Source organism: Perognathus longimembris, chromosome 4 (assembly GCF_023159225.1).
Source record: "Perognathus longimembris pacificus isolate PPM17 chromosome 4, ASM2315922v1, whole genome shotgun sequence".
NCBI classification, from domain to species: Eukaryota; Metazoa; Chordata; class Mammalia; order Rodentia; family Heteromyidae; genus Perognathus; species Perognathus longimembris.
The window spans coordinates 83647893-83670947 of NC_063164.1; the positions used below are offsets into that span (position 1 = coordinate 83647893).

The window sequence follows — 23055 nt, forward strand, 5'->3', positions numbered from 1 at the left end:
TAATTGAACTTTAAAAAGTTTCCCCAAGAACTTGATTCCTACTCATTTTCAGTGACATATTAATATTAGAGTTTGTTCTTATTGCCTGAGATAGTCTGGATTAGATAGTGCTGTGACCATTTTTCTTGTTTTTAAATTAGGTTATAGATTATGCTATTGCCAGGCGTATTGTAGACTTACATTCGAGAATTGAGGAATCGATTGATCGAGTCTATTCCCTTGATGATATCAGAAGATATCTTCTTTTTGCGCGACAGTTTAAACCCAAGGTAACTTGCCCTTTTGTACTGGGATAGGGAATAATACATATATTAAAGTTGGGTTTAAACAAATGGGTTATGTGGAAATTAAGTGAACTATACTGTTTGTCTTCTGTTTGGATTTAGGTTGGTTTTGGTTTTGAGATAGGCTTTTGCTATGTAGCCTTGGCTGGATTCAAACTTAATCATACCCTAGCCTCTTGAGATTACAGATGTACTGCCATTATAGGTGTGCTACAAAATCCAGCTATTCTGTTTTGTAAATCTCCCTAAGTTTGGCAAGGATTTTTTTTGTCTGTTTTATTTCTTATATTTTTAGAGCTTTTTACTAGATACTCAGTACTTCTATAGAAGAGTTTTGGGAAACTGAACAACATCCTTTTATTTCAACTATTAATACTAGGAATCTTGCCTATATCAATAGATTAAACAAATGATCCTAAATCTTTCTCTGAAGAAAACAGTGGAGACCTTTGGGATGCTATGGTGAATTTGAACTCTTATTTTATTATAAAATAGTAATTTTATATAATAGATTTGCTGAATTGAATTTGTATTGGGTCCAGGATACTCAACTAGACAGTTTTTTGCTTTTAAATGTTCCAGTTCTTGGTCTTAAACAACATCCAGGGCTTTTCTGCTAAAGATTAACAGGTCAGCTTCTAGCTTTTTTGGTGGTTAACTGAAGTTACGATCTTAAAGACTTTCCTTCCTGGGCTGGATTCTAACTGTGATCCTCAGATTTCAGCCTCCCAAGTTTCTAAAATTTCAGGCCTGAGCCACTGGTGCTGATTTAGAAATTTATTTGTAAAACTTCTACATTGTGCATCTGGTTCATTGCTTGGCATTTTTGGAAATTGAATATGAGGAGAAATTTTGCTTTGTTCTAATTAAGTTTTTACATTATTATCTGACTTAAATTTAAAGTTATTGTTAACTAAGGGTTGGCCAGGAGCTGGTGGCTCAGGCCTGTAATCCTAACTACTCAGGAGGCCGAGACCTGTGGATCACAGTTCAAAGCAAGCCCGGGAAGGAAATTCTTAGAGGCTTTTTTTCCCCCAGTAAACTCAGAAAAAAGCTGAAAATGGCTTTGTGCTCAAGTAGTAAAGCACTAGCCTTGAGAAAAAGAATCTCAAGGACAATGTCCAGGCCCTGAGTTCAAGTACCAGGACTAGTAAAAAATAATAATAATAAGGGTTGGGACAGGCAGAGTGGCTCAAGTAGTAAAGCACCTCCCCTAGCAAGTTCCCAAGTTTTGAACTCTTTGCTCTGAGAAACTAAGCATCTTTCAAATATAAGCCAAAACTAGCTTAAGGAAATAGCTGCTATAAAAACACATGCTGACATCCTTTTCTCCCAAAGACAACATGTACTTAATACTTTAGCTTCAAGAACAGTCTGACCATTGATTTGCTTAATGGTTTTTTACATCTTACTTTAGTTTCTTTAGACATCCTTTAGAAATGGTCCTTGGCTTAAGTCTGCTGTGTTCATATCCATAAACTTCTACATAAAATTCACAGGCCTCTCTAATATTTATTTTCAAAAATATTTCTGTAGTACTTCATTTCAAAAGTTTCAACCTTCTCAGTTCTTAAATATTTTCATCTGGAATATTCTTAATTGTATATTTAATACAGCTCTCCTGAAGTAGAAATGTTTCTCTACTTTGATTACTGTTTTGAAACAGATTTCCAAAGAGTCACAGGACTTCATTGTGGAACAGTATAAACGCCTTCGCCAGAGGGATGGTTCTGGAGTAACCAAGTCTTCGTGGAGGATTACAGTGCGTCAGCTTGAGAGCATGATCCGGCTTTCTGAAGCTATGGCTCGAATGCACTGCTGTGATGAGGTATCGAAGTCACTGTGACCTGATGAGAACAGAGAAATTGATTTCTTGGTTTGTAGGCATATTATCATCTTTGCCATGGGACATTCTATAATTAGTCATAGATTGTTTTATGAAACTGTTGGAATGCTCACAAAATATATGACATAATTCCCTTGGGGGGCTGCTATCAAGCATTTAATGTAACCTCAGGACTCAAAACTTCTCATTGGGTTTGTTACAGTGTGTCTTGGTTATTCTTTTTGTATGTGATGAGGATTTAACCCAGGACCTTTTACACATGAAGCACACATTGAACTTGAGCTATATCTGCAGTCTTGGGGTTGATTGGTTGGATTTTGGTTGGTTGGTTTTTGTCTGAGACAAGATCTTGCTATGCAGTCCAAGCTGGCCTAGAACTGAACATCTTGTGTATCAGTCTCCTGGTTGCTGGGATTCTAGATGCACACCATCATTCTCCATGGTTTTTATTTTCCTATATTTTTTACTATAATTTTATTGTTACTAAGCTGTTGTATAGAGGGGTTACCATTTCATAAGTGAGGTGATGAGTACATAACATTTTTGGGACAATGTTTCTAATGAGTCATTAAAATTCTGTTTTGTATATGCACCACATTTTATTGATCCACTCATCTGTTGTAGGGCAGCTGGGCTGTTTCTTTTTTTTTTTTTAAGTTCTTTTTTGGGCTGTTTCTATAACTTGGCTGTTGTGAATACTGCAGCATGAAAAAGCTCTATGGTTTTTAAATTGCTCTTAGAACTAAGAGTTTCACAGGCATATGTCAGTGAGTATTGAGGGGAAAAGGGATTGTAGAAGTCCTTCATCTGCTTCAACAAAAGTTGCTTTTCTTCCTTTAAGTCAGAAGAAAGATTTGGGTATTTTGTTTTTATGTGTGTGCATGTACATACATGTACATGTGTTCTAGTTGTCTTGCTTGCCTTTTTCTGCTTAAGGCTGGTGCTTTACCATTGCACCAGGTCTTCTCTCTCTTTTTTTTTTTTTTTGGCCAGTCCTGGGGCTTGGACTCAGGGCCTGAGCACTGTCCCTGACTTCTTTTTGCTCAAGTCTAGCACTCTGCCACTTGAGCCACAGCGCCCCTTCTGGCCATTTTCTGTATATGTGGTGCTGGGGAATTGAACCCAGGGCCTCATGTATACGAGACAAGCACTCTTTTTTTTTTTCCAGGCAGGAGAGAAAGTTTATTACCGAACTGCTGGCCTGTGGCCAAGATGATCCATGGCCAGAGAGAAGGGAGAGAGAGAGAGAGAGACCCCCACCCAGCCCTGCTTTATTTAGGGCAGGGGCAAGGGGTGTGGCCAGGTGGATTAGGAGGTGACCTCAGGGAAAGGGGAGGTAACTGCCTCCAGGTCTGCAGGTTACCCAGGTAACTGGGTGGAGACTTAATGAGGTGGGGGCATCTGCATGTAGCCCTCAGGGAGAGGACCTAACATTCCAGCCTTTTAATAGTAATGAAAAGGAACTGGGTGGAGACTTAATGAGGTGGGGGCATCTGCATGTAGCCCTCAGGGAGAGGACCTAACATTCCAGCCTTTTAATAGTAATGAAAAAGGACGAAGACTCTCTCTGGCTGCTTCCTGCTGACAAGGGGCGTCGGCATTAGGGGTAAAAGGCAGAAATGTGGCCTCTCCTGGAGAAGGCGAGCAGCAGGGTCCCTTGGTGGTAGATGCCAGTCCTTGAATGAAGCCTGGAAGAAGTCTCATGAGGCAGGGGATGGACAGAAAAAAAAATTAAGGCAAAAGGAAGGGTTTAGGGCACAAAATTAAAAATTGGATTACTTGGACAGTTCTTATACTCAGGCATGGACATTAGATGGACAAGCTACTATCTCTTGATCCCCCGGCTCTGATTAATTTTGAAAGGGCGAGACAAAGTGACTCCATTTAGGATGTGACATAATTCTCCTCTTACTCCTCTCCCTGATCCTTGTTCCCGGAACTGGCTGAGTCCCAGTGGTCTAGGTGCTTGTTGCTGGGGTGGCTTGCCCCCATTGGCATTCACTGGGTTTGAACTCAGGGCCTGGGCACTGTCCCTGAGCACTTCTGCTCGAGGCTAGTACTCTACCACTTGAGCTCCACTTCCAGCATTTGGCTGGTTAGAGATCAGAGACAAGCACTCTTGCCACTAGGCCATATCCCCAGCCTACACCACCAGGTCTTCTCTTAGCATTCCACATTAGGTTTCCTCCTTATTGGTAAAAGTTCAGCCTACAGTACAAGCAATCATGGTTTTAAGAGAGAGAGCTCTGAGCACATAAACACTAAACAGAACTTTTCACTTTAAGTTCTATTAGTATATAACTATCTCATACCTACTACCTATCATTGACTCCTCAAGGACTTGAAACCTTGAAATCTTAAGGAATGGAGAGTTGCAGTCTGTCTTTGTGCTGCCATAGGGTACAGCTCTGGGTCAAGAATCTCTAGAGCTTTCCTTTCTATTGTTGGGGACAACTGAGATCCCAGGTCATAATGATCCAGTGAACCCCATGTAGAGTTGCTGTAGAAAGAACGTCTTTTAGAAATTGTAACCATCATTAATGTTTTGAGGAAGAGAAGCCATACTCATATTAGTAGAGCTAGCTGGCCCTTGAGTCATATCATTTGTAGTTCTATATATAGCCTGGCATTCTGTAGGTGATAGATAATAGCCAAACATTTTGCTCAAATTAGTGTTAGAAGTTGTACTTGATAGATTTATTTTAGTATAAGGTTAAAGTCAGGAGAAATAGAGTTTTGACTAAATCTATGTCTTTTTATTTTAAATGTAGAATTAGCTCCCCCTTCCCCTTACCACTTTGTTACTGGTACTTAAACTCGGAGCCATGAGCACTTGCCCAGCTTGCTCTACCAGTTGAGCCCCACCTCCAGCCTGACTTGTGCTAATTAATTGAAGGTAGAATCTTGAGACTTTCTGACAAATTAGCTTAAAACCACAATCCTATACGTCTTCTAGGACTATAGACACGAGCCAGTGGTGACTCAAATCATTATTTTCTTTTCATTGTTACAAACGTGTGTGTGTGTGTGTGTCAGTGTCAGTGTGTCAGTCAGTCCTGGAGCTTGGAATCAGGTCCTGGGCACTGTTCCTGTGCTTTTTTGCTCAAGGCTGCCACTGGAGCCACAGCTCTACTTTTAGCTTTTTGGTAGCTAATTGGAGATCAAAGTCTCATGGCTCTCTTTGAACCTCAATCCTCAAGATCTCTGCCTCCTGAGTAGCAAGGAATACAGATGTGAGCTATGGTGCTTGGCAGTTTATTTGTTTGGGGTTTTTTTTGGTTGGTTGTGGGGCTTGAACTCAGTGAGGGCCTGGGCACTGTCCCTGAGCTCTTGTGTTCAAGGTTCATGCTGTACCACTTTGAGCCACAGCTCCACTTGGTGTTTTTTTAGTGGTTAATTGAACATAAGAGTCTCAAGGACTTCCCTACCCAGGCTCGCTTTGAACCTAGACCCTCAGATCTCACCCTCTTGAGGCAAAAGTCCTAGAATCCTCTAGGATTAGAGCATGAACCACTGGCACCTGTTTTTTTTTTGTTGTTGTTGTTTGTTTTTACCAGTCCTGGGGCTTGAACTGAGGGCCTCAGCACTGTCCCTGGCTTCTTTTTGCTCAAGGCTAGCAATTCTACCTCTTGAGCCACAGTGCCCACTTCTCGCCTTTTCTGTTTATGTGGTGCTGAGGAATCGAACCCAGGGCTTCATGCACGCTAGGCAAGCACTATACTGGAAGCCACATTCCCTGGCCCCTGGTTTTGTTTTTTCTGTTTGTGCCAGAGGCTTGAGCTTGAGGCTTCCCTCTCTGGCTTGACCTTTCCCATCCAAGGCTGCAACTTTAGCCATACCACCACTTCCTGCTTTTTGGTAGTTCATTGGAAGTAAGAGTATCATGAACTTTTCTTGGCTGGCTTCAAACCACAACTCTCACATCTTAGCCTCCTAAGTAGCTTGTTTCACAGGTGTGGGCCACCAGCACCTGGCTAAATTTGGTAAGATTGCTGTTGTTGTTTTGGGTTTGTTGTCCTTTTTGTTTGTGCAAGTCCTGGGGCTTGAACTCAAGGCTTAGATGCTGTCCTTGAACTTTTGTGCACAGATTTTTGCCTTACCCTTTGAGTCATACCACCACTTCCAGCTTTTTGGTGTTTAATTGGAGATAAAAGTCTTGGGCTTTCCTGATCAGGCTTCAAACTGTGATCCTCAGATATCAGCCTCCTAAGTAGCTAGGATTACAAGTGTGAGCTGCTGACACCTGACTAAGTTGGCATTTTTATTGTATAACACTCCTTATTATATCCAGACATGATGTGACATGCCTTAGCACTCCAGAGGAAGAGAGGGAAGAGGATTGAAACTTCAAGGTCACCCTGTCATAGAAAACCAACTGGTAGAGTATTTGTTTATTAGTATGTATAAAATCCTGGGCTCAAGCTCTAGAGTTACAAAAAAGTTAAATTCACATTTTTGCTTGCCAATACTTGATATTGTCAGTCATGTTATCCATTCTGGTGAGCTTATTGTATGTGTTTTTATTGACATGTCAAATGACTGAATTACCTCATCATTACTGGTTTAGGTCCAACCTAAGCATGTGAAGGAAGCCTTTCGGTTACTGAATAAATCAATCATCCGGGTTGAAACGCCTGATGTCAATCTAGATCAAGAGGAAGAGACCCAAATGGAAGTAGATGAGGGTCCAGGAGGAACCAATGGTGAGATATTAGGGACTAGTTTTTTGCAGTGTCTTGTAGTTCAGTTGAATTTATCAGTGGTTATGAGATGATTATAGCAAACAGAAAAAACTGGGTGTTGTGAAAGTATAATGTTTAAAAGTGAAATTAATGAAGTGAAAGTAGTTTATATAAAATACATATGCTTGAAAGATAAATATACCAAAATGGCATAGTAGGCTTAAGTCCTTTGACCAGCACCCTCATTTGTAGTATTTTGCTCTTGAAATATAAATATTTTTCAAGCGTATTATTAGAATTTTTTATTTAGTACATAATACTGCAAATTGATTTAATATTAAATCTCATCCCTCATTCTTCCCAATGTAGTTGTTTTTGCTAGTAGAGTTGATAAATTTGCTTCTAATTATTTGTAAAATTATTATATTTTACATTTCTGAAATTCATATTAAACATTTAGAAGTCGATGCTTGGCAAGTAGATACTAAAGCACAGAAACAACTGGTTAACTTTTCACACAGGTCATGCTGACAGCCCTGTCCATGTGAATGGAATTAATGGCTACAGTGAAGACATAAATCAAGAGTCTGTTTCCAAACCCTCCTTAAGGCTGGGCTTCTCTGAGTATTGTCGAATCTCTAATCTTATTGTGCTACATCTCAGAAAGATGGAAGAAGGTGAGGCTGTACTTTTATATTGCTCATACATGTTATATTAAATGGTATGTGTATGGCCACTTCTGATTGCTGAGTAGTGCATTGTTCTGTCAGAAGACCTGATAAGTTGTTATATAGGCTCATTTTAGCAAAATAGAGTTATGTGGGATGTCAGTGTAGCCTGACAGCCTAAAGATTTCTCCACCAAGTTAACTAATTGTCAGGTAAAGGTTAAGAGACCATTTTTGTTAGTGTCTTCAGCCTATTTTGACGCAGAATCTTTGGATCTGATAACGTATAAAGAAGCACAAATCTTTTTGCAGATACAAAATTACTACAATGGCTATATTTTAAAACAGGTGTTCTCCTAGAGTATTGATATTTCATTGGAGACTTGGAGTTGTGGTACATGCCTGTAGTTCCAGCTACTTGAAAGGTAGAGATTGAGACAATATTGGTAGAAGGCCAACAGAAAGTTAGCAAGATCCTAGCTTAGTGAAAGACCATAAGTAAGAGGATTGAAATCTAAGGCTACCCCTGGATAAAAATTCAAGATACTACATGAAAAATAAAGCAAAAAGTGCTGGGGACATGCTGAAATAGTAGAGTGTCCACCTATTAAGTATGAGGCCCTGAGTTCAAACCCTAGTACTGCCAAAATGTAAATAAATATATTCTCTAGGCACATTGAGTCCAAGAAATCTATACTTTCATTACAGGTTAAAATGAGTAAAAGTACAAATATTGCTTTTGGAGTCATTTGTCTTTTTATCCCTTGTCTCTCGATTTTGATATTCCCTTTCACTTCCCTAGTTCTAATACCAGTATATACAGTTTCCAGGATACTCAGATGAGATACAGTGATAGTGCGGGGAATGAGAAATAGACTCAGAAGAACTTAGGCATATATTTTTTTAATTGTAAAGGTGATGAACAAGGGAGTTACAGTTACATAAGTAGGGAAAACAATACATTTCTTTTTAGACATTGTTACCCCTCATTTTCTCCCACTTAACACTCCCTACTCCCCTCCCACCCAAGTTATAAAGTTCATTTCCAACATGATGTCTAGTGAGTATCATTGGTGCCTTATGTTCACTTGGTCCTGCTGTTTCTGTGATACCCTTTTCCTTCCACAGTTCAGATAAGCTTATATACAAGACAAAGGGCACAGAAAACAGAAAGAAAAAAATAGGGGGGCTGGGGATATGGCCTAGTGGCAAGAGCGCTTGCCTCGTATACATGAGGCCCTGGGTTCAATTCCCCAGCACCACATATACAGAAAATGGCCAGAAGTGGCGCTGTGACTCAAGTGGCAGAGTGTTAGCCTTGAGCAAAAAGAAGCCAGGGACAGTGCTCAGGCCCTGAGTCCAAGGCCCAGGACTGGCCAAAAAAACAAACAAACAAACAAAAAAATAGGAATGACTGCATACTAAGAACCTCTTACTTCTGATTCCCAGAGTTCATTTTGATATGCTGGTTTTTGGAGTTGTACCCAGGTCCTTGTGCATGCAAAACACATAGCTACCATTGAATTTCTCCCCCCTCCCCAACCAACTAAAATTTCTTTATTTTGATTTTACATTTTATTTGTAGTTGTTAGAATGTAAACTAAGTAAAATTTTCTGTTAGTATCTTTTATATCTGTGATAGCTAATACTATCGAGATTCCGGCTTTCTTATAAATGGAGACTTATACCTTGGACTTTCTAAAGCAAAAATTAAGTCAGTATGGCTAGACCTTGCCAGAATAAAATTTTAATTTGTTTATTTTCAGTAGCCATCTCTGAATTTCACTTGTGAGTTGGCTCTAGTTCCATAAAGCCTTTCCCTTCCCAAAGGGGGAAAGTTACATTTAAGAAGATTTGTTTTCTGTTGCTTCATTCCTAACTTAGGCTTTCAGTTGTTGTCAAATATTCTCATAAGCAATGAAATATGTGATGAAGTTCTTCACGATTTGTGAAATCTTAATAGCTTCAAGAACTTGTTTTCTACAATTTATTTTATTAGGGTTTTTTTTCCCCTCTTCCAGATGAAGCATGATGTACTTTTAGGTAATGTAATAGGTTATTTCAGGAACATTGCAAACCTTCTATGAGCAGATGTGCTGTCTGACAGATTGATGGTTATCTAATCTGTATGTTATCTTAATGTGTATATAAACTTCAAGGATGAGCAATACAGTTTACTGGAAAGATTAAAATATATTTTTTGTTGCAGAGGAAGATGAGACAGCGTTAAAGAGGAGTGAGCTTGTTAACTGGTACTTGAAGGAAATCGAATCAGAAATAGACTCTGAAGAAGAACTTATAAATAAAAAGAGAATCATAGAGAAAGTCATTCATCGACTCATACACTATGTATGTACATAATTGCATTTGCTTTCTAGTATTAATGAGGGAAGAAGTTGGATTTTTTAAGGATTGAGCATTAAGAATTTTTTCCTTTACATGAAATCTGGGAAGAAGACTTTAGAATCTTTTTGGGTAGGGCTGTTGTTGTTGTTGTTGTTGTTGGCAATCTTAGAGATCCAGCCCAGGGTCTAAGTGAAACTAGGGGAGCACTCTCCTATTGTGTTATATCCTATCCCTGTTTGGGCGTTTTTCTTTTCTTGTAAATGTTTGTATTATTATAAAGGTGTTGAACAGAGGGGTTACAGTTACATAAGGCAGATAAAGAGTACATTTCTTTTTGGACATGTCATCCCTGATGGGGTATTTTTAACCATTTACTTTTCCTCCTGATTAGCCATATGCATATAGTGAGCTTGTAGGCATCCTGCCAGTTTCACCTAATTTCTTTGTTTCATCTTCCTCATATTCTTATTTTTTCCCTTTACTAAGCCTCATAATCATTCTCTTATTTTTCAAACTTTACTCTCTACCCTTAGGTAAATTTAATTTTCCTTGTACCTATATCTCAACAGTTCAAATTGTTGAAGGGAAAGTGTGCAGCCAGGCTTGGAATGTGGCCTAGTGGTAGAGTGATTGCCTAGTATACATGAAGACCCGGGTTTACTTCCTCAGCACCACATATATAGAAAAGGTCAGAAGCGGCGCTGTGGCTCAAGTAGTAGAGTGCTAGCCTTGAGCAAAAAGAAGCCAGGGACAGTGCCCAGGCCCTGAGTTTAAGCCCCAGGATTGGCAAAAAAAAAGATGAAGAAAAAGTGTATAGCCACATGCCCAGTTCTGTTTAAATTCATGATGAATCCCAAGTGGTCAGTCCTGTACAAGTGCTATTCCTTAGTTGTTTTCATGCTCCCACTCTTACAGAACCATTACACCACTTTTCTCCATTGGAATTACCTAGCCTTTCTCCTACTCATCCTGTCAGTTGTATTTATCACAGCAGTTCACTTCTACAAAACTTCTTCACTTAGTTTTTTACCATGTTCTCTTGACTTCTGTAGCCCAGATTATTCACTCTTAGTCTCTTTTCCTGCATCTTTCTCTTATTCTAAGGTTACTCACATACATTAGTTAAGTTATTCATTTGATCTTATAAATTTATCCATCTGTGACCATTCCCAAATCAACTACTTGTAAAAAAATAACATACTAAAAGCCCAAGAGACTGATGTGGGATCCAGTGGCTCATACTTCTGTCCAGGCCAACCTCAGACCTTGGTCTTCCTAGTACTGCCTCCCAAGTAGTTGTCACTCTCATCCAAACTCTACATGTGCATAGCCAGGAAATTAATAGTTCTTTTATACTTAATTTGATCAAAAAGAGTGTATCTTTCTCCATGCTCCTATTTATTCAGTTCTTATTCCTTCTGTCTCTCTCCTAGTACCTTTACCAGCCCATCCAAGTCACCTGGCCTGTGTTCCCACAAGAGCTCTATGGGTACTCTTTTGTTTGGGCTTTTTGCCAAGTGTTTGAATAATAAATTGTTTTTTTCCTGCCCTAACTCACAGTGCTTTACTTCCATTTTGAAAAATAAAGTCCAGTCATTACTGTGCCCATCTAAACCCACTCCAATCTCTCATTTTCATTTCTTACTATTCTTCCTCATTGCATCCTGGTAATATTAGCCTTATTGTTCTACCACACAGCAACCATGGAGGGCTTTGTACTTGCCAAAGGCCACATATTTGTTGAGTGATTGGATTTTCTAGTTCAGTGACAGAGAGTCAGTCATGTCAATTCACTTCACAGGGCTCACAATGTAAATATTCCACATTCCATGTCAGGGTTGTATCACCTGAAAAACTTTACCTGTGAGGTTAGATAACTATGTAATTATCAGTGTTGGGGGGTGTAAAAATTGTAACTCAGACCGAGATATAAATATATGAGCCATGCTCCAGAGGCTCACACCTGTAATCCTAGCTACTGAGATCTGAGGATCTCTGTTCAAAGCCAGCCCAGGCAGGAAAGTCCATGAGACTCTCATCTCCAATTAACCACCAGAAAAACTGAAAGTGGTGTTGTGGCTCAAGTGGTAGAGGCCAGCCTTGAGCTGAATAGCTCAGGGACCGTACCCAGGGCCAGAGTTTAAGCCCCGTTACCGACTTAAAAAAAAAAAAAAAGTACAAGACAAGCTAAACTGAATTCGTTTGCCCCCTTCCCCCCAGCATGAGGTAAGCTCAGATGTTCATACATGCCTTACCACTTGAGTAGCAGCTCTAGTATTTCAATCTGTGTGTGTGTGTCTGTGTGTGCGCGCGTGCCCGTGCATGTGTGTGTGTCCTGTGGCTTGAATTGGTCCTTTGGCTTGAAACTGTCCCTGAGCTTTTTTGCTCAAGGCTAGTGTGCTGCTTGAACCATGGGTCTACTTACAGCTCTTTGCTGGTTAACTGGGGATAAAAGTCACACGGGCTTTCCTGCTGCCTGCCCTTCATGTTCAGATCTCAGCCTCCTAAGTAAGTAGGATTACAGAGCCACCAGCTCCCAGATCAGTCTCTTTGGCTTTTTTTTTTTTTTTAACTTAAGATTTCATGTATCTGTACAAGCCAACCTCAACCTTGGTCTAACTGGGTAAGTTCAATAAAAATTGTTCTTTCTTTTTGCCTGCCTGCCTTCTGCTTTCTTTGTTTTATCTTCCTCATATTCTTATCTCCTCGAGGCAGTTTCATGGCATAATAGCCTCAAAATTGCAATATAGCTCAGGCCATCTTCGACTTCCAATTCTGGATCCGTCTGCTTTGAGTTCTAGGCATGGTGGCACACACTTATAATTTCAACAATAACGAGGCTGAGGCAAGAGAATCTAGAGTTCCAGGCCAGGCTGGACTAAATTAGAAAAAATTAATTTTTGGTGTATGAAAATGTCCAGTGGTTAGTAATTAAGAATTCACAGATAATACTATATACTTTTAAAATATAGATAATAGAGAATATTTTGCAGTTGGCATAATCTTAAAATTTGAACAGTTTTTTGAAGGTATATTAGTGTAATATCAGTGTATTAAAATTACAGTATTAGCGCATATATTTTAAAGGAGGTTCATAGTGTGAGAAGGGCTTAAAACATTGGTAGTAATTTTAAGACAGTCTTCAGATTTTCAGTAGGGATAATGCTCAGAAGGGTCAATGTTTAGTGTATGTGGACATTTTTGTAACATTGTTAAGAGACTGAGGACAAATGCTTTTGTTCTGCAGGATCATGTTCTAATTGAACTCACACAAGCTGGATTGAAAGGTTCTACAGAAGGAAGTGAGAGCTATGAAGAAGATCCCTATTTGGTAGTTAACCCTAACTACTTGCTTGAAGACTGAAATACTAAAAGTAAATGACAAGAGCCAAAGAGCTTTGGCACAGCTTTCTTGTCTGGAACCTGTATGGAACTCTTAAGAAGAAAAGCTATGCTTTGGAGTTTGTTCCAAGAATAACAGTGGAGTCCTATGTGTCACATTCCTATCGTATGCATTTATACCAGCACAGGCTTTAGTGTGTTTATTGTCCCAGTAAAATTGGAACTGAGTAATGAGTAGTTTCTGTAAGTAAGGCCTTTGCTTTGTTTTCACAAATGTAGGAAAAAGCCTGTTACTTTTATGGTGGTATGCAGTATCTTATCCAATCAAGTTAATAAAACTTTCTTCAATTGCTAACTACTGCTTTTATTCGGGAAATAAAATAATTTGATCTGAAATTGTATATTGGATTTATTTCTGCACTCTGATTATTCATGTACTTGTGAATGTGAATCACAAGCTGTAGTAAAGGGGTAGAAATAAGATATGGATTTAGAATACAAAGCTTACTGGGTGCCAGTTGTTCATGCCTGTAATTCTAGCTACTCAGCAGGTTGAAATCTTAGGGTCAAAGCTCAAAGCCAGCCTAGGCAGGAAAGTCCCTGACACTTATCTCCAGTTAACTTAAAAAAAAAAAAGCAAGAGGTGAATATGTTGCTCAAATGATAGAATGCTAGCCCAGGTAGTGCCCAGGCCCAGAGTTCAAGCCCCACACAGCCAATAAAAACAATAAAACACCTCAGGTACAGTGCCTGGATTTTTTGAGTTCAAGCCTCAGAACTGGCAGAAACAAAAGTATTCTGAGGTAGAACACTGTTTATGGGGCGGGGGGTAGGGGTGGGGAGGGGAGGAGGCAGACAGCTATAGGACTGTGGCATTAAATTGTTTTGTGTTGAATACTTTTTTTTGCATTTGTCTAGAACTGCTTATCATGGAGCCATATGTAACATGTTAACTTGATCCTTTAATAGGGATGGTGAGGAAATGGGCACAAAAGGAGCTACTTTGCCACATGAGATTTGAATGTGTGCTGAAGAACCATAAAGCTGTGAAGGGGAAATGCGCATTGACAAAAGTGTCCTAGGAAGGGGAAGGAGGTAGACAAAAGGGGAATTTGAGGGATTTTTATGAATGTTCCTGTTTGAATTTTTAAAGATGTTAACATGTTTTCAAAGGAGTGGAAGAAAAAGGTTGGGGAGTAAACTATGTCTCTGCTACACGAAGTACATTTAAAAGTAATTCATCCAAGAAAAATGCCTTCAGACATTTTCCTGCTCTGCTTAAATCAGATGGAAAGTTGAAGTTTTTGTATTATCTGTTAAGGTGTTTGAACTTTTAAACGTTGCGTGAGTGAGCTATGTTGTGATTTCATTATCATAGATAACTGAGTTAAACAGTATATTGGTAATCAGTAACATTGCCTCAGCTGTAGTTATAAAAGCATTCCTCCTATGTACCTCTTAACAGCTCTTTGAAAATGGAGCTGTCTGGGAAAGTGGTCTTCATTGTCCTCCTAAGTTTTTCATGCCAGGGGGAAAAGTGGGAATCTGTTGATAGAAATTTCATTTCAGCTGCTGGTCCTCTAACCAATGGCTTACTGCACAACCTGAGCCACCCTCTGGGAAACCAGGGTTCTCATTTGGTAGCTGGCAGTAGTGACATTTATGTTTGTCAACAGCCCTTGCCCTCTTTCCTGCCAGAGTTGTTTAGCAGTCTTCATACCAATAAGATTACGCATTATAAATTATTCTTATCATGGGCACAACTTCTGCCATCAGGAAGCTCCAAGAATCCAGACGAGGAGGCAGTGCAGTGCTACCGGCACCTCCTTGAGGCCCTCAGGGCTGCAGAGCTTCAGCCTATGGTCATCCTGCATCATCAGACCCTACCTACCAGTGCAGTCCAGGGAACTGAAGTGTTTGTCGACCTCTTTGCTGACTATGCCTCATTTGCTTTCCACTCCTTTGGGGACCTTGTTGGGATCTGGTTCACCTTTAGTGACTTGGAGGAAGTGATCATGGCTCTTCCCCACCAGGCATCAAGAGCTTCCCGCCTCCAGTCCATCACTGATGCTCACAGAAAAGCTTACAACATATACCATGAAAAATACGCATCTCAGGGTAAGTATACACTGGCCCTGGTGGCTGGTCTGCAGTCAGCCTTCATCTACCTTGTCCTACACTCAAAAGTAGCTCTTGGCATTTCTTTGCTCACTTTGAGTAGGACCACCCCATCCCTGGCCTAAACATTAGTGGCAAGTCAATATTTTGTATACCTAGAGGAGGCAAGAAGGGATGGCTTACTTTGTATAATGCCTGTTCCTGTCAATCACTGTCACCTCTGTCTTTTCTTTTCCCCTTCCTGTCTCCTCCCAGGAAGCACTATCTGACAGTATCAAAATTACTTTTTCCTCAGACTCCTTGAACAAAATACTGGCAGGTAATGGAAAGACCATTTGTGTATGTGTGTTTGTGTTTGTTTCTAGGGATTGATACAAGATCTGTACATGATGGGAAAGTGTTCTGCACTACATCTGCAATCTCATAAGCCTATTGTAATTTTTACATTACAAATTGTTTTGCAGTAAAAATTCCCATATGTGGGCTGGGGATATAGCCTAGTGGCAAGAGTGCCTGCCTAGGATACACGAGGCCCTAGGTTCGATTCCCCAGCACCACATATACAGAAAACGGCCAGAAGCGGCGCTGTGGCTCAAGTAGCAGAGTGCTAGCCTTGAGCGGGAAGAAGCCAGGGACAAGTGCTCAGGCCCTGAGTCCAAGGCCCAGGACTGGCCAAAAAAAAAAAAAAAAAAAAAATTCCCATATGTAAATTCTGACCCACCTCAGGTAGTCTTGAACTTTCTTGAAATGAGTAAGTGCAAATAGCTGTGTTCTTTAAGACTTTATAAAGTATGGTGCTTAGTACCAGTAGTTGTAAAATCACTCTCTGCCAGTTGCAAATAATCAGTTGTCATTTTGTGCCAGTAGTGTGGCTTAATCCAGGTCCTAGGTGCTGTCTCATGTGGTAGAGTGCTAGTCTTAAGTGAAAAATCGAAGTGATAGCTCCCAAGCTTAGTTCAAGACCCATTACTAGCACAAAAACAACCATAATGGGATAACACCTCACTTCACTTAAGAATAGCTATCTTCTAAAAGACAACAGGGCTGGCATATAGCTCAGTGGTATGGCATTTGCCTAGCATGCCTAAGGCCATGGGTTTAAGCCCTACCACCCCAGATAGGTAAAAGACAAAAAGTAAGGGCTAGCAAGGATATGTTGTTTTTTTTTTTTAAGAAGGGAACTTTTAGGGGCTGGGGATATGGCCTAGTGGCAAGAGCGCTTGCCTCCTATACATGAAGCCTTCGGTTGGATTCCCCAGCACCACATATACAGAAAATGGCCAGAGGTGGTGCTGTGGCTCAAGTGGCAGAGTGCTAGCCTTGAGCAAAAGGAAGCCAGGGACAGTGCTCAGGCCCTGAGTCCAAGGCCCAGGACTGGCAAAAAAAAGAAGGGAACTTTTATACACTGTAAAGAAAATACAAGCCTGGGTCTGGGAATGTGGCTTGGCAGTAGATTGCTTGCTTAGCATGGATGAAGCCCTGGGTTCATTTCTTCAGCACCATATAAGCAGAAAAGGCCAGAAGTGGTACTGTGGCTCAAGAGGCAGAGTGCTAGCCTTGAGCAAAAAGAAGCCAGGGACAGTGCTCAGACCCTGAGTCCCAAACCCCAAAACAAAACAAAAATGCAAGCCTGTAATCCTAGCTACTCAGAAGGCTGACATCTGAAGATGGAATTTCAAAGCCAGCCCAGGCAGGAAAGTCTGTAAGATTCTTGTCTCTGGTTATCCACCAAAAAAATCAGAGGTCGCTCAAAGTGGTAGGGCACTAGCCTTGAGTGAAAAAGCTCAGGATACACACACACACACACACACACACACACACACACACACACGAGTCATCATGTCAGACATCTAACCAAGTTTATTGCAGCACTGTTCACAATAGCTAAGAAATGAAGTGTATGTATATACTAGCCATGAAATTCTGTCATTTGTGACAAAATAGATGAAAAACTTGGAGTCATCATGTTAAATGGGCTAGGTACATAGTTGAATATACAGTGGTCATCATTAGAGATGGGAGTGTAGAAGGAAGGGAGGTGAGGATAGGATTATTGATGGGTATAAGTTGTTTTTTTATCCTCATGTCCATTTATTCTTTTTAATTGTAAATGTGATTTACAGAGGGGTTACAGTTACATAATCAAGGAAATGAGTACTGTTCTTGTCAAACATTGACCCCCCCCTTAGAGATCATTTCAATATGCATCATTTTATATACTCATATGTACATAGCTATTATAGCATATACATAGCCGCCATTCACTTATATATTTTAAAAAACAAAGCGGAAATAATTTAGAATATCACTCTGAAGAAGTTAAGTAAAAAGCCTAAGTTTAAGAAATAACTTTTTTGAAACATATGAGGAAATGCTCAACATCCCTGCTAGTAAAGGAAATGCAAATAAAAACAACCCTGAGATACCACCTCACCCCAGTTAGAATGGCCTATACTCTGAACTCAGGAAACAACAAATGCTGGAGGGGCTGTGGGGAAAGAGGAACCCTTCTCCATTGTTGGTGGGAGTGCAAATTAGTACAACCACTTTGGAGAACAGTATGGAGGTTTCTCAAAAAGCTCAACATAGACCTACCCTATGACCCAGCCATACCACTCCTAGGCATCTATCCTAAACAGCAAAATCCAAGATATCAAAAAGGCATTTGTACTTCCATGTTTATCGCGGCACAATTCACAATAGCTAAAATATGCAAACAACCCAGATGCCCCTCCACAGACAAATGGATCCAAAAAATATGGTACTTATACACAATGGAATACTACATAGCGATTAGGAATGGTGAAATACTGTTATTTGCAGGGAAATGGTCAGAACTCGAACAAATAATGTTGAGTGAGACAAGCCTAGAACACAGAAAACAAAGGGGCATGATCTCCCTGATATATGACTGTTAAGAAAGGGAGACGGAGAGACAGTAGAGACCAAGTCTGTGAATACTGTATATGTTCTTGATACATTGTATATTGCATATATGTCAACCTGACCTAGACAAGGGATAGAAAAACAGGTCGTAAGATATCATAAGAAATGTACACACTGCCCTACTATGTAATTGCACCCTCTTTGCACAACACCTTGTAAAAAAATTTATGTCCAATTAATAAAATAAATAAATAAATAAAAGAAATAACTTTTTTCCAAGGCATTTCTCATTCTAATAAATAAAAACGAAAATCATTTAAAATATAACTGTTAATAGGGCTGGGAATATGGCCTAGTGGCTAGAGTGCTTGCCTCATATACATGAAGCCCTAGGTTCAATTCCTCAGTACTACATATATAGAAAAGGCCAGAGGTGCTGCTGTGGCTCAAGTTGGCAGAGTGCTAGCCTTGAGCAAAAAGAAGCCAGGTACAGTGCTCAGGCCCTGAGTTCAAGCCCCATGACTGGCAAAAAAAAAAATATATATATATATATATGACCAATGATTAAATTAATGCCTTAATCTTTTTTTTTTTGTCAAATTGATGTACAGAGAGGTTACAGTTTCATATGTTAGGCATTGGATACATTTCTTGTACTGTTTGTTACCTCCTCCCTTATTCCCCTCTCCCCCTCCCCGTTTCCCTCTCCCCCCATGAGTTGATGAGTTGTTCAGTTGGTTTACACCAAACAGTTTGCAAGCACTGCTTTTGTAGTCGTTTGTCTTTTTATCCTTTGTCTCTCAATTTTGATATAGTTTTGATGTGCTATGACATAGGTTGATAAAGATAATGGTATAGTACTATTTACTTTTTTATTTATTAATTCAACACAAATTTTTTGACAAGGTGTTGTGCAAAAAGGGTACAGTTACATAGTAGGGCAGTGTGTACATTTCTTGTGATATCTTACGCCCTGTTTTTCCATCCTTTCTCTAGGTCAGGTAGACATATATACAATATACAATGTACTGCATAGGCAGTAGCCACGTGGCCACGCCCAAGAAAGTTCGCCTAGGGCTTTAAATGTAATGTCGATATTAGACAATATGTTGACAGTAGTTATATGAACGTACATACATAGCTTTTGAGCTATTGTATTCCCCTGAGAGGTCAATTTTTGACCTTTATATGTTGAATAATTGTTTGGTTTTAGTTACATACTGTTGGGTCGCTGCCCCAATCCTGTGGGGAATACTATTTGACAAGCAGTTTTTGGTTTCACAGACTTGGTCTCTACTGTCTCCCCGTCTCCCTTTCTTAACAGTCATATATCAGGGAGATCATGCCCCTTTGTTTTCTGTGTTCTAGGCTTGTCTCGCTCAACATTATTTGTTCAAGTTCTGACCATTTCCCTGCGAATAACAATATTTCACCATTCCTAATCGCTATGTAGTATTCCATTGTGTATAAGTACCATATTTTTTGGATCCATTTGTCTGTGGAGGGACATCTGGGTTGTTTCCATATTTTGTCTATTGTGAATTGTGCCACGATAAACATGGAAGTACAAATGTCTTTTTGATATCTTGGGGTTTGCTGTTTAGGATAGATGCCTAGGAGTGGTATGGCTGGGTCATAGGGTAGGTCTATATTGAGCTTTCTGAGGAACCTTCATACTGTTCTCCAAAGTGGTTGTACTAATTTGCACTCCCACCAACAATGGAGAAGGGTTCCTCTTTCCCCACACCCCCTCCAGCATTTGTTGTTGCCTGAGTTCAGGGTATAGGCCATTCTAACTGGGGTGAGGTGGTATCTCAGGGTTGTTTTTATTTGCATTTCCTTTACTACCAGGGATGTTGAGCATTTCCTCATGTGTTTCTTTGCCATTTTTATATCTTCTCTTGTGAAGTCTCTCTTTAGCTCATTTGCCCATTTCCTAATAGGTTTATTGGGCTTGGAGGGGCTTAGTTTTTTGAGTTCTCTGTAGATGACAGATATCAGGCCTTTGTCAGTTGCTGTGCTGGTAAAGATCCTTTCCCATATGGTTGGCTGTCTTTCTGTTTTGGTGGCTATGTCCTTAGCTGTGCAGAAACTTTAATTTGTAGTAGTCCCATTTGTCGAGTCTTTCCCCTATTTGTTGTGCCCCTGGGACTATATTCAGGAAGTTCCTTCCTGTGCCTATAAGTTCTAGCGTCTTTCCTACTGTGTCCTTCAGTAGTTTCAAGGATTCAGGTCTGATGTTGAGGTCCTTGATCCGTTTTGAGTTGATCTTGGTGCATGGTGATAGGCTTGGGTCTACTTTGAGTTTTCTGCATATGGCTGCCCAGTTCTCCCAGCACCAGTAGTTGAAAAGGCTGTGTTTATTCCATTGTATGTCTTTAGTTCATTTGTCGAATATCAGCTGACTGTAAGAGTGCGGTTTTATTTCTGGATCTTCAATTCTAATCCATTGGTCTTCCAATCTGTTTTTATACCAATACCAGGCTGTTTTTGTTATGATGGCCCTGTAGTAGAGCTTGAAGTCTGGTATTGTGATACCTCCTGCACTGCTTTTTTTTGCCTAGAATTGCTTTGGCTATTCTAGGTTTTTTGCTGTTCCATATGAATTTATGGATTGGTTTCTCTATTTCAGTGAAGAATGTGGCTGGGATTTTGATAGGGATTGCATTGAATTTGTATAACAATTTGGGCAATATGGCCATTTTCACTATATTGATTCTGCCTACCCATGAGCATGGGAGGTCTTTCCATCTCCTTGTGTCTTCTTTGATTTCCCTTATTAGATTTTTATAGTTTTCATTAAATAGGTCCATCACGTCCTTGATTAAGTTGATCCCTAGGTACTTTATTCTTTTTTTGGTTACTGTAAATGGAATTGTTTCCATAATTTCCTTTTCTGTTTGTATATTGCTGGTAGTACTATTTACTTTCAAAAGAAAGATTTTGACCTATATACATTGGAGTTTTACACAGCCATTGCTGGGCTAAATCTATCCTCCTTTGTGGAGAGACCAAGCCTTTTATCCCCTATGTGTTCCCTATCACTCTCTTCCTTGGCCGCCTGACCTGTAGGGGATCCAAGGTGGAATGGGGCCACAGGTCGTCTCGGAGGCATGTGGCTGCGAGAATGCCCTTCCCCTCCCTATACTCGCCAAGGAAGACAGGTACGCATGGGCTCTCGGAGAAGCTTCAAGAGCTTTCTGTTTATTCAAGGGAGGGGCAATCAAACTTATAGCAGTAATGACGAGGGAAGGAGAGGGACTACCAGGTGCTAACGATAGGCTAGTGAGCATGTCCGTCCAAGAGCAGCTCCATAGGACCTCCCCCAGGGGCTAACTTCATTTCCCACAGAACAGCCCTCTGGGCGCCTGAAGGAGGGGGGGGGGGCTGGTTTGACTGCCTCTTCTGGTTTCAGACCCTGAAGGAGGTGGGAGTGGCTAGCAGCCAACAGTCCCAGGTCTTAAAGGTATAGCCATCCCCTACAAGCCATTACAAATGATAAAATAATGGCATTTGCAGGGAAATGGACAGAACTAGAACAAATGTTGAGTGATAGGCCAAGATCAGAGAGACAAATGGCACATGGTCTCCCTGATATGTGAGTGTTAGATTTAAAATGCAATGAGAGGGGCTGGGAATATGGCCTAGTGGCAAGAGTGCTTGCCTAGTATACATGAAGCCCTGGGTTCGATTCCCCAGCACCACATATATAGAAAAGGCCAGAAGTGGCGCTGTGGCTCAAGTGACAGAGTGCTAGCCTTGAGCAAAAAGAAGTCAGGGACAGTGCTCAGGCCCTGAATCCAAGGCCCAGGACTGGCAACAACAACAACAACAACAACAAAAAAAAATTAAATTAAAAAAAATAAAGTGCAATGAGATATGACAAAGTAAATAGGACTCAAGATACCAATACACAGACCAAAAGAGAACAGTCTTGATGGAAAAGCACCAAATATTAAGACCCAAGCACCTCTTCATATGTACATAAAATAATATACAGACTGGGGCTGGGGATTTAGCCTAGTGGCAAGAGTGCCTGCCTCGGATACACGAGGCCCTAGGTTCGATTCCCCAGCACCACATATACAGAAAACGGCCAGAAGCGGCGCTGTGGCTCAAGTGGCAGAGTGCTAGCCTTGAGCTGGAAGAAGCCAGGGACAGTGCTCAGGCCCTGAGTCCAAGGCCCAGGACTGGCCAAAAAAAAAAAAATAAATAATATACAGACTGAAAAGAACTCCAAAGATAAGGAATTTTTAGATGACTATATTATTTACCTCATATACCTCATGGTATATATACGTGCACATCTGAGGGAAGGTGGGAGGAAGGCACGGAATGAGTGGTAAGCTGTGAAAAAATACAGCAGATGGCTCAACAGCTGCAATGGACATTGATGAAAGTGAACTAAACAACTCAAGAGTGGTGATGGGAGGGTGAAATTAGAGAGAAAGGGGAAACAGGATACTAAGCAAAAGGAAAGAAATATATATCTCACCCGATCTGGAATAAATAGTTGTTTGTTTTTTGCCAGACCTGGGGCTTGGACTCAGGGCCTGAGCACTGTCCCTGGCTTCTTTTTGCTCAAGGCTAGCTAGCACTCTGCCACTTGAGCCACAGCACTACTCCTGGCTTCATGTATATGAGGCAAGCACTCTTGCCACTAGGTCATATTCCCAGCCCCAAGAAACAGTTTTATTGTTAATGTTAGTAGAGTTCATAAGCTTGGTAGGTTAGGATGATAATGTTAATCATTGGGAAGGTTAAAACGTGTACTGTGAAATTCATGTAGTTAATCTCTAGAAAGAAAAATAAAGGAGAATTTAATTGGGAAAAACAATTTTGAATATTTTCATCATAAATGAGGGATGTACACTGATTGAACAT

At 40.4% G+C, this 23055-nt stretch overlaps 2 protein-coding genes across 2 annotated transcripts in view; both read left to right on the forward strand.

The window, feature by feature from the left end:
• The window catches only part of Mcm6 (minichromosome maintenance complex component 6), a 40885-nt gene extending 27322 nt beyond the window's left edge, over positions 1-13563 (forward strand). Inside the window, exons 12-17 of the mRNA XM_048345554.1 lie at positions 141-269; positions 1951-2112; positions 6698-6833; positions 7334-7489; positions 9689-9828; positions 13073-13563. Coding sequence (XP_048201511.1) covers positions 141-269; positions 1951-2112; positions 6698-6833; positions 7334-7489; positions 9689-9828; positions 13073-13189 — 840 coding nt within the window. The 3' untranslated portion in view covers positions 13190-13563. The remainder of the gene's footprint in view (positions 1-140; positions 270-1950; positions 2113-6697; positions 6834-7333; positions 7490-9688; positions 9829-13072) is intronic.
• A 1079-nt stretch (positions 13564-14642) lies between these two features.
• The window catches only part of Lct (lactase), a 60431-nt gene continuing 52018 nt past the window's right edge, over positions 14643-23055 (forward strand). Inside the window, exon 1 of the mRNA XM_048345553.1 lies at positions 14643-15285. Within this exon, the coding sequence (XP_048201510.1) occupies positions 14643-15285 (643 nt within the window). The remainder of the gene's footprint in view (positions 15286-23055) is intronic.